Source organism: Talpa europaea, assembly GCF_964194135.1.
Source record: "Talpa europaea genome assembly, chromosome: 7".
NCBI lineage: Eukaryota > Metazoa > Chordata > Mammalia > Eulipotyphla > Talpidae > Talpa > Talpa europaea.
The window spans coordinates 57,351,015-57,365,861 of NC_140074.1; the positions used below are offsets into that span (position 1 = coordinate 57,351,015).

General features: G+C 37.7%; 1 protein-coding gene across 1 annotated transcript in view; it reads left to right on the plus strand.

The window, feature by feature from the left end:
* Window positions 1-1,541: 1,541 nt before the first annotated feature.
* Window positions 1,542-14,847, plus strand: part of LOC311172977 (protein NipSnap homolog 3A) — a gene marked incomplete at both ends in the record, with an annotated part of 114,980 nt that continues 101,674 nt past the window's right edge. The window contains one exon of the mRNA XM_084236619.1: window positions 1,542-1,565. Within this exon, the coding sequence (XP_084092745.1) occupies window positions 1,542-1,565 (24 nt within the window). The remainder of the gene's footprint in view (window positions 1,566-14,847) is intronic.

Consider the following 14,847-nt stretch of genomic DNA (forward strand, 5'->3'; position numbering starts at 1 on the left):
GTGGCTCTGTCAGGTAGGCATGATGATTAAACCATTGGTCACTAGTGGCTGAACTTATTCTTTAGCTCCTCTCCCTTCCTCCGGGTTCTGGAGTGGAACAAAGCTCCAACACTATGAGTCTCATCACTTAGGAAATTCCAGAGGTTTTAGGAACTCTATCTCAGACATAGGAATGAAAAACAAATATATACTTACTATAAATCAGTATGAATTATAACTTTCACAATAATCCTTGAAGATTAGTGTTATTACTCCATCTTAGAGCCAAGATTTGAACCTAGCTCATACTTTATGCTGAGTATACATGGTAGCAAATATGCTATAGTGACTCATAAGATAAACATAAGCAGGCACACTATGTTTATGAATTGGTAATTGCTTAGCATATGAAACGTGGAGATGTGTGTGACTCTGCAGCTGAGGTCTCATACTTCTTTGCTATTCCAGAAGCCCATTTAATAAACCCACTCCATTTTCTATATGGTGCTCCCTGCTTACTGGTACTAGATGCTCTCTTGTGGATTTGCCTTAGGATTTGCTACAGGTGCCTGCTTCTACTTAGCTATGAGCCATGCTGTCTTCAGTGATGCTGAGGAATATTTTTTTAATGCAGAGGTCTGCATCAGAAAACATTTCTCAAAGGAGATAATAGAAGGGACCTTAATTCATTTGAAGCTATTTTTTTTTTATTTCTCTTTTCATCTTTCTCTATTCACTATCTTTTCTGCTTCACTGGACAAAGAATCATTTATTCAAGTACTGAACTGGATTTACCCCAATTGTTTCATGAATTTAACTTTCAAAAAAAGTATTTCCTTTTAAATTTAGCTTTACTGTAGGGATCAGTATAATCTCGTGGTTAGGACTTGGAATCTAGAGTCAGAAATTTAGGTTTCTGATTTGGTCACATTAAAAACACCTCTGCGAAAACCTCATTTCCATCATAGAAATAAATGGAGATAATGGGTAGCAATAACACTCCCCTTGTTGAGTTATGAACATGAAAGGAGATTATCCAATTAAAGACCTTAGCATGTTGCCTAGCCTATTCCTGCTGTTATTATTGTAGCCATTTCACAACACAGTGGAGTTAGTCATTCCTTCTAGATGGGTAAGTTCACGTGGGAGGTTTATTCACTACTGATGGCTGGGTCCAACTATCAGGGGCTCTGATTTAGTTGATATGGGGAAGTCCTGGGCCAACAGATGTTATCAAAATTTTTGTTCTTCCACACAGCCCAAGCCTAACACTTAAGTAAGTGCATGCCCTATAGTAGTCATTAACTAATAAATATTGTAAAGTGGAACCCAAACACTCAGCTTATATTAACTGAAGGTTGGAAGGTGCTTATTTTTTTTAACAGGTGGGCACTTTCAGAGGAAAAGACAAAGAATAATAGGGAAGTAAGAATAAATCATTACCTCACCAAAAAGCACCCAATCAACCAACCAGTCGGTGTGACGATAAATCCCTCAACAGGACCTTATTCATAGTTACTTGGATGAGGATCCTAAAGTGTTCTAAAATGTTATTCTTGGATATGTTATTACTTAGACTAGTTTTGGTGGGTGGACTAGTGGGGCAAAAGACCTGGAATTTCAGTCTTGAAAAACCTGGTTTCTTATTTGGGTCCCATCACTTGCCTGTAAAATCGTAAGTAAGTCACTATAATCTTCCTTTAGACGCAGGTTATTCATTTGCAAAAGTGAAAAGATCTGTTTCATGTGATTCCTGAAATGATCAGATGAGACATTTAGTGTGAATCACTGTTTTCATAAATAAAGGTTTATAGATATTAAACAATTTTTTCAGTATATTTTGTGTCCCCTGGCCCTCTAACCTTCCACCAGTCCCTCCTTTTCTCCATAATCCACTGTTTACACTAGTAAGTATTTTTTCCTTTTTGTGTAGAGGCTTCCCTACCTCCTAATGATCCCAAAGTCAGGAATTGGCCTTGTTCAGCTCTGTATGCCAAGAACCAAACTCCTTATTGGCACACAAAAGGTGTCTAATAAATAAATATTTGAGAAAGAACAGACACCAAGAAGCCATAATTAAGAGCAAATAAATTTTTGCCATTCAATCCAGTGGAAGAAAATTGTCAAATTATACAATGCTATGTGGGAAGTAGCAACTCCAAAACTGGATATAACTTCCCTGATGTTTAACATTGACTATTGTTTTGAAGGTAAGATTTTAGGAGCTGTCATATCAGACTTTCAATTCATTCAAGTCTCATTTATGAGGTGTGATTAAACTCAGGATTTAAGACCCTGGCTAATTAACCAAGTGTGCTTTCAATTTCAATCCCTGTTACCTACAAATATTTGAATTAGCATTTAATGTTTATTTTGAGCTATCACTGCAATTCCTGGGCCTTTGCAACTCAATTAGAAATGCATTTCGTTTGCTTCCAGCTTAACGAAAGGAGAAGCATTGACTCTCAACAGGAAAGGTATTTCCAGATCAAACATTCTTTAACTGGAATGAGTGGTAATGTAAATTCATTCCTATATGACTTGCATCCTCCTATAAACATTTACGATCCACTACCTCTGACCTTCCACCACTAAGTATTACACTGAGACCACATTATTACATTAATTCTTTTATAATCAAAGTAAGTGGAATTTCCTTCTCCTGTTTTATTTTCTATTCTTTGATATCAGATATTAACCAAGTTAGCTTTGTAATAATGAAGAATTGTATTATGACCCTAAAATCTACCTACCTTGGTTTTCAGCTATATCCTAGATCAGTTGTTGAATTTTAACCGGGCTTGTGGCCTCAAATCATCTCTGGGTGTTATTATAATGCAGGTTCTGACTCTGAAAGTCTGTGGGAAGGTCTAAGATTCTACATTTTTAAAATGCTGCCAGATAATGTGATACAAGTCTGGGGAGCATATTTTTAATGGTAAGGTACTATATGTTTTCAGGTCATTTAATTGTGTGAATTTGTATCTCTGCTTTCCTTGATCCTTTACCTTCTGATTGTAGTCACTGACTACCCCCTAGACTCATGCTAAGGAGTAGTTCTCAAATGTAGACCTTCGGTTACCTTATCAACTACAGCTTGGAACTTCCCTCAGTTCCATCACTACCATGTGGCGCTCCCACATCCATCAACCTTAGGAAGACTGCACCTGCAAATGTAGTTCACCACAAACAGGAAGTCCACCTTCAGAAACAGCAAATTTTGAGATTTATCAATTAGTTTTGAGTACCAGACTTGTTTACTTTGAAACAAGACGTGTATGTAATTTTTATAAACATTCTGAGTTCTGAAGAAAAATGTTCAGTTTTCAAACTTGCTAAATATACTATTCAAATCATTTGTGTCTCTTACTTCAACTGTATTTATGACAAGTGGATGTTTCGCTTTCAATCTATATAGTTAAAATTTTCACATATGTAGCACTTTGTTTTCAGTCATTTGATAATTTAACACTCTTTGTTTGATCTATCTTTGTATTTTGCTATTTGAAACTTAAGAAAAGTATTCATTTGATAGTGTGTTCATCTTTTTTAGGGGTACCAGAATTATGTTCTGATAGACTAAGGTGAAATACTATTGTCTTAAACTCTAACTAAATGGAGTGATCTTCCTAAAAGGCTAAGATACTGAAAGAGTCAGTCCTCTTTAGAACAGGTAGTTCCTAAGATAAGGGATCAGGAAAAGATGACTATTAAGGCAAAATTTAGGTATGAAAATTACTTCTGTTGGATATCGCTCCAGGTCTTGATCTCTTAAATCCAGACTTCTAACAAATGATTTTTCCTCCTACAATCTAACAACTTATATGTTACTTGCTATATTCCCTTTTGTCATTACTAAAGTTTCACTTTTAATAAGTCATTTTAAAATTTTAGCCCAGTTTCAGACATACAATGGAGAATTAATAATGAGGAAAATGGTACAACAATGGGTACGTGGAGCTTGATTGAGGGGAATCAATCGTTTGGGGACATCAACGTCAGAGGCTCTAGATATGACCCTTTAGATTTCAACATCAGGTACAACAAATCTGACAAGCATAGTATACTTTCTAGTGACTGGCAGGTGATGGCATAAGAAAGCTAGTGAGCACTCATAGGGCATCCATCATTTCCTAACCATAACACCCCAGACAGTGCACCTACTACCCTAGAACTTATGTCTCCCACTCCCTACCACATTATTTAAATTTAAAAAGCAGAACTGATTAAACTTACTGTCATGACTAAGTTTATCAAAGAGGCTGACTAAACTAGAAAGAGCTGTAGTGGGCAATTTTTCTTCCATTCTATACAAGAATAGAAGGGTCAAGAGCTGTATGAGAGCAGTTACACAAATAAGATTTTGTTTTAATATCTGAGACACAATATGTAAATACCATACTTGTGCATCTACTTTGATTACAGTTAATATTTGAAACATTTGCCTTCATTTTGTGTGTGAAACACCAAAAAAATTCTATATTGCAAAATACTATTGCCTTAAACTCTGAGCAGCATTTTAACATGTTTGACTTAGTGACTTCTAACTTAGAGTCTCCTCTCTTGGTTTTCATGACTCTCCCTTCCTCTGGTTGCTCCTTCTTAGTTTCCTTTGCTGAATTCAAGGACTCGAATAATCTGAATGTACTTCTCTTTATCCTTTGCCCCAGTGATTCTCAATGTTAGGATTACCTGGGGAGCTTAAACAACTACTGAACATCTCAAACAACTTTCTCCCCCCAGGGATTCTGACTTAGTTGATTTGAGGTAGTCTGGTTATAGAGTGTTAAAAGTTTCATCAAGTGATTCTTATTCAAAACCAACAGTGACATGCACTCTCCTAGTTTATGTTTCACCCATTAATATCAATTTTTAATTCTGCTCCAGAATTCCTTTTTGAAATGAAAGACTAGTCCATTCTGCTGCCAGAATAGTTTATATTGTGTTAAATCTCCCATCAATAAAATTTACAAACTCTGGACAAATATATCTATTTATCTATAGCTTTCTATCAAGTACAAAGAAAATAAACAGGCAGAAACTGAAGCTGATGTTACACTTTCAAGAATGGATGCACACAGAATGGCCTTCACATTTAGCTGGTTTTTTTCCCCATGACACTACCTCCCAGTTTGCTCTGTGCACAGAAGATAGAGTTCAAACAGAAAATAAAAGTCTGAGGTGAGAGTTCAGGGCCGCTTGAAAGTTGGTCATAATATGTAATTATATGAAAGAATAAAACCGCGGAAGTGGCATTGCCAAAATCTGCATGTAACTTTTCCAAAATTCAACTGCAGCAAGTGTAGAGATTGATGGATTTTGCAGAAAACAACAGTTGGAAGACTAGTGTGCTAAACAGGTATTTTAGTAGCTGACTGGTGTTAGAGAGACATAGTTTGGAGTTCAAGGACTGACTAATTAGAGGTTTTAAATTTAAAGATTTTTTTCTTTTTTCTTCTGACTTATTTCACTGAGAAAAATCCCTTCCAGCTCCATCCCTGTTGCTGCAAATGCCATGGGTTTATCTTTTTGATTGCTGAGTAATATTCACTTATAGGAGGAATAAGAGGAAACCAAAGAAAAGGTTAGGAAAAAAAAAAAGAAAAAAACTAGCAGGCAAATTATAGATCTGAGACATATAACATGGGAGTGGGAAGGAGGGGTATCAAAACAGGGGAAGGAAGAGCACAAGGGACTGTGGAGATGGTTCATGGGTGAGGTGGTGATGGAAGATTTATAGGGATTACACCTGAGGGGAAAAATCAAATATTGTACAAAAATGAACAATGATGTAAGAAAATAAAAAAAAAAATTCAGGGATTGTTACTGACACTCTGGAAAGGTCACATCTTATAGTAGTAGGGACCATTCCCAGGACTAAAGTTCATGCCCTTAGAGTCATTCTAAAAAAAAAAAAAAAAGCCTCTATAGGATCACGTTGGTCCACCAGCAATTGAATTGCTTGCTGAACAAAATTTATACTTTTCAGAGGAAGATTTCAGAATCCAAAGTCTCTACGAAATACCATTCAACATATAGAGGCAAGAACATATAGAGGCGAGAAATTGTGATGTGTTCAAAAAAAAAAAATCAGTCAATAAAACACACAGAGACATACCAGGTACTGGAATTAGTAACAAGTTTAAAATGATTACTGTAAGTATAGTAGAGATAATAGGAAAATGTGGAAATAGTGAGTACACATCCAGAAAATTTCAGAAAGTATATGGAAACTAAAAATTGACTGCATAGATATCTTCAACTGACAAAAAAAAATGACAATATCTGAAATTAAAATAGGGAGAGGCTTAGAAAAAAAGTATTCAAAGACAGGTAAATGGAAGATTCTACTCTCATTCACAATAAAATATAAAAGATAAAAGTAACAAGAACAAATCTTCAATGACTTGTGGAATAATTTCAAGAAGTCTAACATACTAGTAATGTAAGTCCCAGAAAAAAAAAAAATTGAATCTTTCCCAAATGTGATGTAAAAGCCAACTAACAGCTCCAAGCAATTCAGACAGCTCCAAGTTTAACATATTCAGCAGTCAAATCATCATTTCAATTTGGGTTACTCAGCTCTTAACAAACAAGTTCAAAAATAAACTCTTAATGTTTCTTCGGTACCCTTCAAATCTGCCTAGTCACTTCCCATTATTTCTCACTTTAGTAAATACCATGCTTACCCTGTTGCTCAAATCGAAGTTCTGGAAGTCATCTGTATTGATTTCCTATATCTGAAATAACAAATGGCCACAAACCTGGTGGCTTAAAACAATACCAATCAATGTTTTTATGGTTCTAGGAGCCAAAAGTCCAAAATGGATTTTATTTGGCCACGGTCAAGGTGTCAGTAGGGCGGCAATTTCTCCAGAAGCTTTAGGGGGAAATCCATTTCTCTGTCTTTTCCAGCTTCTTGTAACTGCCTTTATTTTTTGACTTGCGAATCTGGCCTCCATCTTCAAAGCCAACATTTTGCAGTTTCTCCCTCTGACTCTGTTTTCCCTGTGCTTGTGTCTCGTGGTTTTCTTCTCCTCTGTGTCAAATCTTCCTCTCTCTTGCTCTGATAAGGACATGTGTGACTCCATTTAGGGCCCACCAGCCAGACAATGCAGGCTAATCCTCCCCATCCAAGGAGCCTTGACTTAATTGCACCTGTACTCTCTTTATGCCAAATAAGGCAATACTCAGTTTCTAAGAACTAGAATCTGGGGCCCAATGTTTGTGGGTATTATTCAGCCTATCATACCATATTTTATTATTTCTCTGTCACCCCAACTTTTACTTTTCATAAACAATTATTTTTGGTTCTAATGCAAAAATACATTTGAACTCATCTACTTTATCTCTATTGCCAGTCCCCTAATCTAAATTACCGCTAATTATGATCCAAAGAAGCTTCTCTCTGGCTGAAACACTTTTTTCAGCTCTCCTAGTTTCTTCTCATATGTTAACCTCTTACTCAAATAACTTCACAGAATCCAAAGCCTTTGGTGGTAATAGCTAAAGAACCTGTAGTGGTATGAAGGGCACAGGGCGGGTTCTCTATGATTCGAGCAAACAGGGTAAAGGAGGAGTTCTAGGAGCCCTCAGTGGCTTTTTCAGGCTTTTATTGAGTTTACCAGGTACATGGCAGGAGGGCTGGCAGGCCTCCCAACCGCCGGCAAGTCTTCAGTCTATCTGGATTCTCTGGCGTTCTCTCGTGGCCTATGTTCTCTGCTGGTTCTGCTTCTGGTCTCTTTTCGCTCTGCTGGTGTCCCCATGACGCCACCCTAATAAGCCCCATCTTAGCCCAGGTGAATCCCTCCTACCCATGCCCACACCCTACTCCAGGTGTCCGCCATCAGGCATGCATTTAATCTAATGGCAGGAGGGCGGAAAAGCTTGATACTTTACTTACCCTACAAACTCATTTTACCCCCTTTATCACCTTCAGAGCACTTGACACATTTTAGATCAACACATTGATTTATTTCCTCTATCAATCACATTCAATCAGAAATAGAGAAATCCTTTTCAGACTTTTAACAGACAGATTGGTGACACTTTTACTGGAAAGCTAGAATAGGAAAAATGAAGAGGAATGCTAAAGGAAGGAATATTGCCCAGAGACTAATGCTTGTAGAAAGCAGATTACTATTCTAGGGTTGGAAAACAAAAGGGAAGACTTCTCAGCAGAACCCAAGAGCACATTCACTTCTGGGGATGCTGTACAGCAAATGTTGAAAACACTCGGAGAGATAGAAACACAGAAAAAAGAAGAAAAGCATATCTAGTGGCCTTATTTTCTATGTCTCTATAGAACACTAATCCAAGTTTCCTACACTGCCGATGAAGTGCTTTTGTGTGGGCATGAAAGAGTAAGGGGCTGTTTAAATGTGGTCTGGCTACAATTGTGGGTGAATACAGATTGCTCAAAAGCTCTTGATCCCCAAGAGTAAGGATATTTGGAAAAATCTGCCTTAAAAGCATCAAATGTTCTCTGCTTTTCACTCTTTGAATCTATCTATAACAATTGACCCTGCTGTTCTAAAAGCCTTTTTTAAAGTTACATTTCCTGAGAACTTTAAAAACAAATGTGGATATTTAAGCAGCATGGGTACACTGAGGTAAATTTATCTCGTTTTCCACTAAACAAAATTTACAAATGGCAAAACAACTTTGTATTACTGTAGGAAGGGATCACAATTATTTTTTTCTACCACCAGAAGCTGTGCTCATTATAGCAGAGCCCTATGTATAATCTCCACTGGGATCTTGGCCTTTAGAACAAGATGTTAAATAATTAGCATTACCATAGCAATGGGAGCTGAAAATAAATTGCATAACAGATCAGCCTCCTGCACAAAGAAAGCAGCTCCCACAAGTAGAGAGAAGGGACTTGTAAAATCAGTATTTATGGAATACACACAATGTACCAGGAATTTAAAAAACATTTATTTATTTAATTGAAAGAACATATGATTAGAATTCAAAACAGCTGCCCCTAGAACTCAACTCTAACTTTTAAAAATTAAGTGATTCTGGAAAAACATTTTTAACCTCTCAGCTTATTTTTTTAAGTGTAAAATGGGAGCAAGAATAATAATTCATATAGAATTATAAAGATGATTTAAGAAAAGGCAAAAAGTTATTTGTAAAGTTGCTATATAAATATCTTAATATGTATATATTATATACATATTTCTGTTGAAAAGCATAAATTGTTATTTAAATATTTTTGTATTTATGATTGTTAATATAAGAGGTATTTTTAAAATACCGACCACTTTAGACATTTGGTTGCAAAAACAAAACAGCAGTTGTTAAAATTAAGATGAAATTTTTAAAGTGTTTGAAAAAACAGGAATGCTTGAATCCTGTTATGCAAATCACATCTTGCTTCTGAAATTCCTACTGGCGAATAGATGCAGGGAACAAGGTCAATGAGAAATAAATATTACTTTGTTATTGGGTAAGTACCTAATTATTCTGAATGCAAAATGTTGGTGAAGTTGAGTTGAAGGAGTATAGTTCTTTCTTTGCTTGTACCTAGCCTAATTTCAAATCATAGAATATTCCCACCTACTGATTTGAGGGACACATGGTTTGAGGAACCTGACATACTGACCAGGATTCTTCCACAATTTTTGGAAAAAATGAGAAGTAATAGAATTCATCTCAAGAGCACCAGAAGATATTAAAGAGGTGTAGTCTTAATTCCTGATATTTATGGTAAGTGCTCCTGCCCATTAGCTATTGTGTATGAATCTGTTGCCCACAATTTGATCAAGATTACAGATTCTTCTTTTTTTTTAAAGATATATTTACTTATTTATAGAAGAACCAGGGTACAGGCCAGATGCGCAGGAGGATGAAAGTATTCACCAGAGACGGAGTGGGGAACAGAACAGGCAGACTGATGAAATACACTGCTGAGGGGAGCAGCAGGCGAGACAGGAGGGGTCTGCTGTGCCATGTGGGACCCTCACTGGCTGTCCGGGATCAAACCGGTGGTGCAGAGGCTGCGGACAGCTTCACAGCACGGCGCTCAACCACCTGCGCCACGAGGGGAGGCCCAATTACAGATTCTTCTTTATGGAAAGTGAGAAGCTAGGTTACCCATGGAGAGAAGAAACAAGAATCTGCACCCCTACCTAAGGCAGTCAGCACCCCTAGAGATCCCTTCCAGGGAACTAGCCAACCTACTGGGATCTCTGGATAAACTCACAAGAAATGATTCCACACTGAGTCACCCCAAAGAAGAAACTAGGTTAGCCAGTGTGGCACATCATTGTATTGCCTACAATCTATTCTTCATTGCTGTTGAGTCACAGTCCAGGTATAATCTGAAACTGGCCCCTTTACACAGAGGACAAGAAAATACAGAACAGCTGACCAGTCCATACTGGTAGGTGGCCGTTCTAATAACAAAGGGAACTTACTTAATAGACTTTGCCTTTGGTGGCCCCAAGACAAGTAGATTTCTTCCTCCACGCCCACAAATGTTAAAATTTTATATTGGGGTTTTAACTGGGTTTAATCATGTGCACTGTTCATCCAGATGGTCTCAGCAACACATTTTATTGTGGGGATATGTCCTTGGGAAGTTTTTGGGATTGGGGAAAGTAAGTGAAACACCCATTCCTTGTGGGTGATAGAGGTGAGAAGCCTCTGATCACCTGGGCCAGCATGCGGTCAACAGGAGATGACATTCATTTAACAGCCTTCCCTAGCAATCAATTGCCTAATTTGTGAAGTGGAGCTAGGCTGTCTTTAATTATTTTTTCTTTGCTATATGGATCAATAGAGAGTTCAGAGAGACAACCAATGGGGGAGGAAGGAGTCTTTTTTCTAGTTCCACTATGCTCCACTCTACACGCTCCTGTGTATAGCACCTTCAGTGCCTGGCCCTTCGCTGCACACAACTTCTTCCATCCTGGCTTCTACAACATGGGCAGCTTCCCCAGTGCATGGCTCCTGCCACAAACGTGGCTTCTCCAGCACTCAGATACTGCAGCACTGAGTTTTCTAGTGACATGATTCTCAGCCCAGATGTCTACTCCAACACTTTGTTCCTGCAGTACACAGTGCCCAACAGCACCGGTGACCACCAGTTTTCTTGGCACCTATTGAAGTGGTTTTGCAGTGTAATACCTGTGTCAAGCTAGCTGCCTGTGAATAGGTTTCCGAGCACCACAGAAGATGGACTTCTAGCAACTTCCACTGGTATAACACCACAGTGACTTCTTTGTTTTACAGTGGGTCATGATCACACCCTTCTCAACAAGATCTGGATCTATGTCCTGGGGCAGGGTGGGGAAGTAAGGTTGGAGGGAGGCTCTTTTTTTGACACTGTATCATAGCATAGATCATAGGAGTAACTAATTATATATGCCAATTCTTTATTCTTTAGATTTCCTTTACTTCTTATTAGCTACTCCCTTTTTACCCCAATAATGTTAATATTCTATTAAACTTATTAAACCACTGTGTTGTTTCTATCTCCTGCTTGAACTCTGATATAGTCAGGGTATAGGTTAGGACTACTCTACGGAGTAATTACTGAGCACCTACTCTAAACTAGACCCTGTGCTGAGTGTTTTGTCCTTATTATCTCAATCTTCATAGCAACTCTTTTTTGTAAAATACTATTATTGAAGTTAATTTACAATTAAGGACATGGGGATTCAGAAAAATAAATGACAAGGTCTCTCAGCTATTAAATCACAAGTTTGCAATTAAAATCATGTTTGTTTGGGTTAAAATCTATACGAATTGTAGCCAAGAATTTTCCAGATTCACTTGAAGTATTCTTTATTTTAACTTTCCTAGTTAGTACTAGATAATATCCTAGATATTTATGGAATAATGCCCTTTCCAGTTCTCACTGAAATGGAAGGTACATAGTGACAAGGTGAAACTGATCTTTTTCAGAATTTAGTATTCTTTTTCACCACCTTTTACCACCCTCTCTTGGTGTGTCTGTGAGGACCCATTAAGAACAGCAAGAATTGAGCTATCAATAGCTAACCTTCAGAGCTACCACCACTGTGTTTCCTTTCTTGACTGATCTTCTTTTAACTCCAATTGATTTTTCCAAATTCCAGTTTCAGCTTGAGTTCCTGTTTTCTTGTAATCCTATCTTCCTTTAGAACATCACAAACTTTATTTCATATGCTTTGGCCCAGTGGGGTGATTTCTCAGATGAAATAACTGCTTTCTCAAGTTCTAAAATCATCAGAGGAACATAGCAGCATGAAAGGGAGTTGTGCAATGTATTTTGAGGATGATCATAAATTACTCATTGGAAAGAAAATGATGGATATTTTTTATGTTCTGCATATATTATTTGTTTTCTTGAGACCCATTTCAAATGTTTTACAAAGTTTCCCCTAAACATTTAACACATAGTTGGTGGTTCCCTAATTTTTAAATTCTTCACATAGCCATTCTTACCAACTAATACATTATCTTCATGGAACACATCATCAATAAGTGCTTATTAAATGAACATTAAAATTTGGTCTCCTTTTATCTGAATGAAAATTAAGTGCATAATGTCACAGAATGGTGGACTTAAAGGAGATGTTAGATATTATCTTCCCATTTCATGGATCAGCAAATGAAATAAAGGAGGAATATGCCATGCTGAAAGACCTACAGCTAATCAGCAACAGAGCTTGGGAGTTTTCTTTTCTTTTCTTTTTTTTAAAAAAAAGCTCCATGTTTTTTGTTTTTTAAGATTTATTTATTTTTTTTATTTATTTATGCAAGCGCTGGGTACAGTCTGAAGTGCGGGAGGGTAAGAGAATTCACCAGAGCCAGAGCAGGTTGCAGAGCAGGCAGAAGGACCAAAGTACACTGCTGAGGGGAGCAGCGGGTGGCAGGAGAGGTCGCGCCATGTGGGACCCTCCTCCGATGTCTGGGGAGCAGCCGGGGATCGAACTGGTGCTGCAGAGGCTGCGGGCAGCTTCGCCACCCAGCGCTCAACCGCTGCGCCACCGGGGAGGCCTGGGAGTTTTCTTTCATACCTCTACCTGTCTCTTTTGACAACCTGATGCTATTTGTGGTTACTTCGTCTTATCCTAAAATGGAAATTAAGTCGATTTTTTTTCTTTTTTTAAATTACATTTTCCTTAGTTATCAGTATTTATCAAGGTAATAAAAATAACCTTAAAGTCAATTTGTTACAGGTCACACAGTTGGGGATATTCATTTAAATGACACCAATCCAGTCTCTCTCTCTCTGTCTGATCTCTCTGTCTGTCTGTCTGTCTCTCTCTCGATTCTAGACCTCCTGATAGTTACACTCTTGTTTATCACTCCATTTTATATTGTCATGATCTCTACTTGTTTCAAAAGGATGGCAGCTCCTAAATATAAAAGTGAACATTTTATAATTCTCTAGTATTTACCACCATAATCATAAGCTGACTTGGGAGTCTTGATGGACAATTGCTGACAGAGCTAAAACTACCAGAACAAACACAATTTAAGCATTCCTAGTGCCACAACAGATTTCAGTAATTCCACTTTACATTTTAATTAATGCAATCTGGCCAGGTGTGATGGAAAATGGCTTCAGTCAGACTAGTTTGTTTCCTGTCCCCTACTGAGTGCAATTCCACTTTATATATAGTGAAGTGCTAAATTAGATGGTTCCTATTACTCCTTAGGAAGCTTCTGGGAACTTCACATTTATCCAGGTGTCTGCCTACAACAGTCTCCAGGGAATAAAGGCTTCTCCTTCCCATCCACTTTCAAAATCACATGAGAGATTTTCATAGGCACATTTTAAAGTTGAACCATATGGGAAAGAGCATTCTAGAAAATGAATTCGTTATTTGTCCTCTGCTGTTATTAGTGAAGATGTCTTTGAAGGAGATCACAGGGATGAATAATTGATAAAGGATGAAGGGTAAATTCAGTCCTGTCACACAAACCAAACACAATAAATAGAATATGTTTTATACTTTGATCTGTAGCATCTTCACCATACAAAAGCATACTTAACCCTCAGGTGTTTACAAATACGTAGGTGCCTTATCATCCAGAGTTTGAGAAATAAAAGCTTTGTCCCCGACACTAATGCAGCCAATATTTCCACTCTTGTCTCAAACACTAAAGATACTCAAGATCTTTCAAGACCTGGGACTGCTGACATCCAATCCAGTTAGTGGCCTATATCCAGGAATCTACCAATGCTCTAGAGATGGCATGCTGGAACTTTCCTTGGCTGCAGTACACATATTCTGGCCCTTCTTGTTTCACTACAGCAGATCCATTTATCTCCCTCAGTATCTAGTGTTGGCACCAAAAGTGATACTCCCCAGATTAATTCTACAAGCACACGGGATACTCACACATTCTCATGGTGATACAAATAAGCCCAACACATTCCCGAGACAGCCTGAATCATCCCAATAGAAGGCTACAAATACAAACTCCACATTTAGTGTTTGAGACTAATTTCCCTCCCTAATCAGAGAAGAATTTTTCTTCTATCCACTGCTGAGGCAGTATCAATCTTGCCCCTAATATTGATGCAAGGAGACAGACCCCCTTTTCACAGTGCTGAACACATTATGACCTTGGTCATCCCATACTCCAGACTCTTACTCTCCTTTCCACAATCTAGGTCTTGATACCTGCTCTGCCCTAACTCATTCCTGATACATTTGAACCTTCCCATTCCAGTATTACTTCACTCAAGGATACAGAAACTTTGGTCAATGACATGTGAGTTCTTCATATCCACTAGCTTCTCTCCTAAAAAAGTTATCCTATGTTGCTCATGTACTATCTTCACCACTAGAATTTATCAGCCATTCCTGATCAGAAGGAACAAGAAAAAAGAATTCATAAAAGACTGATATCTCATTT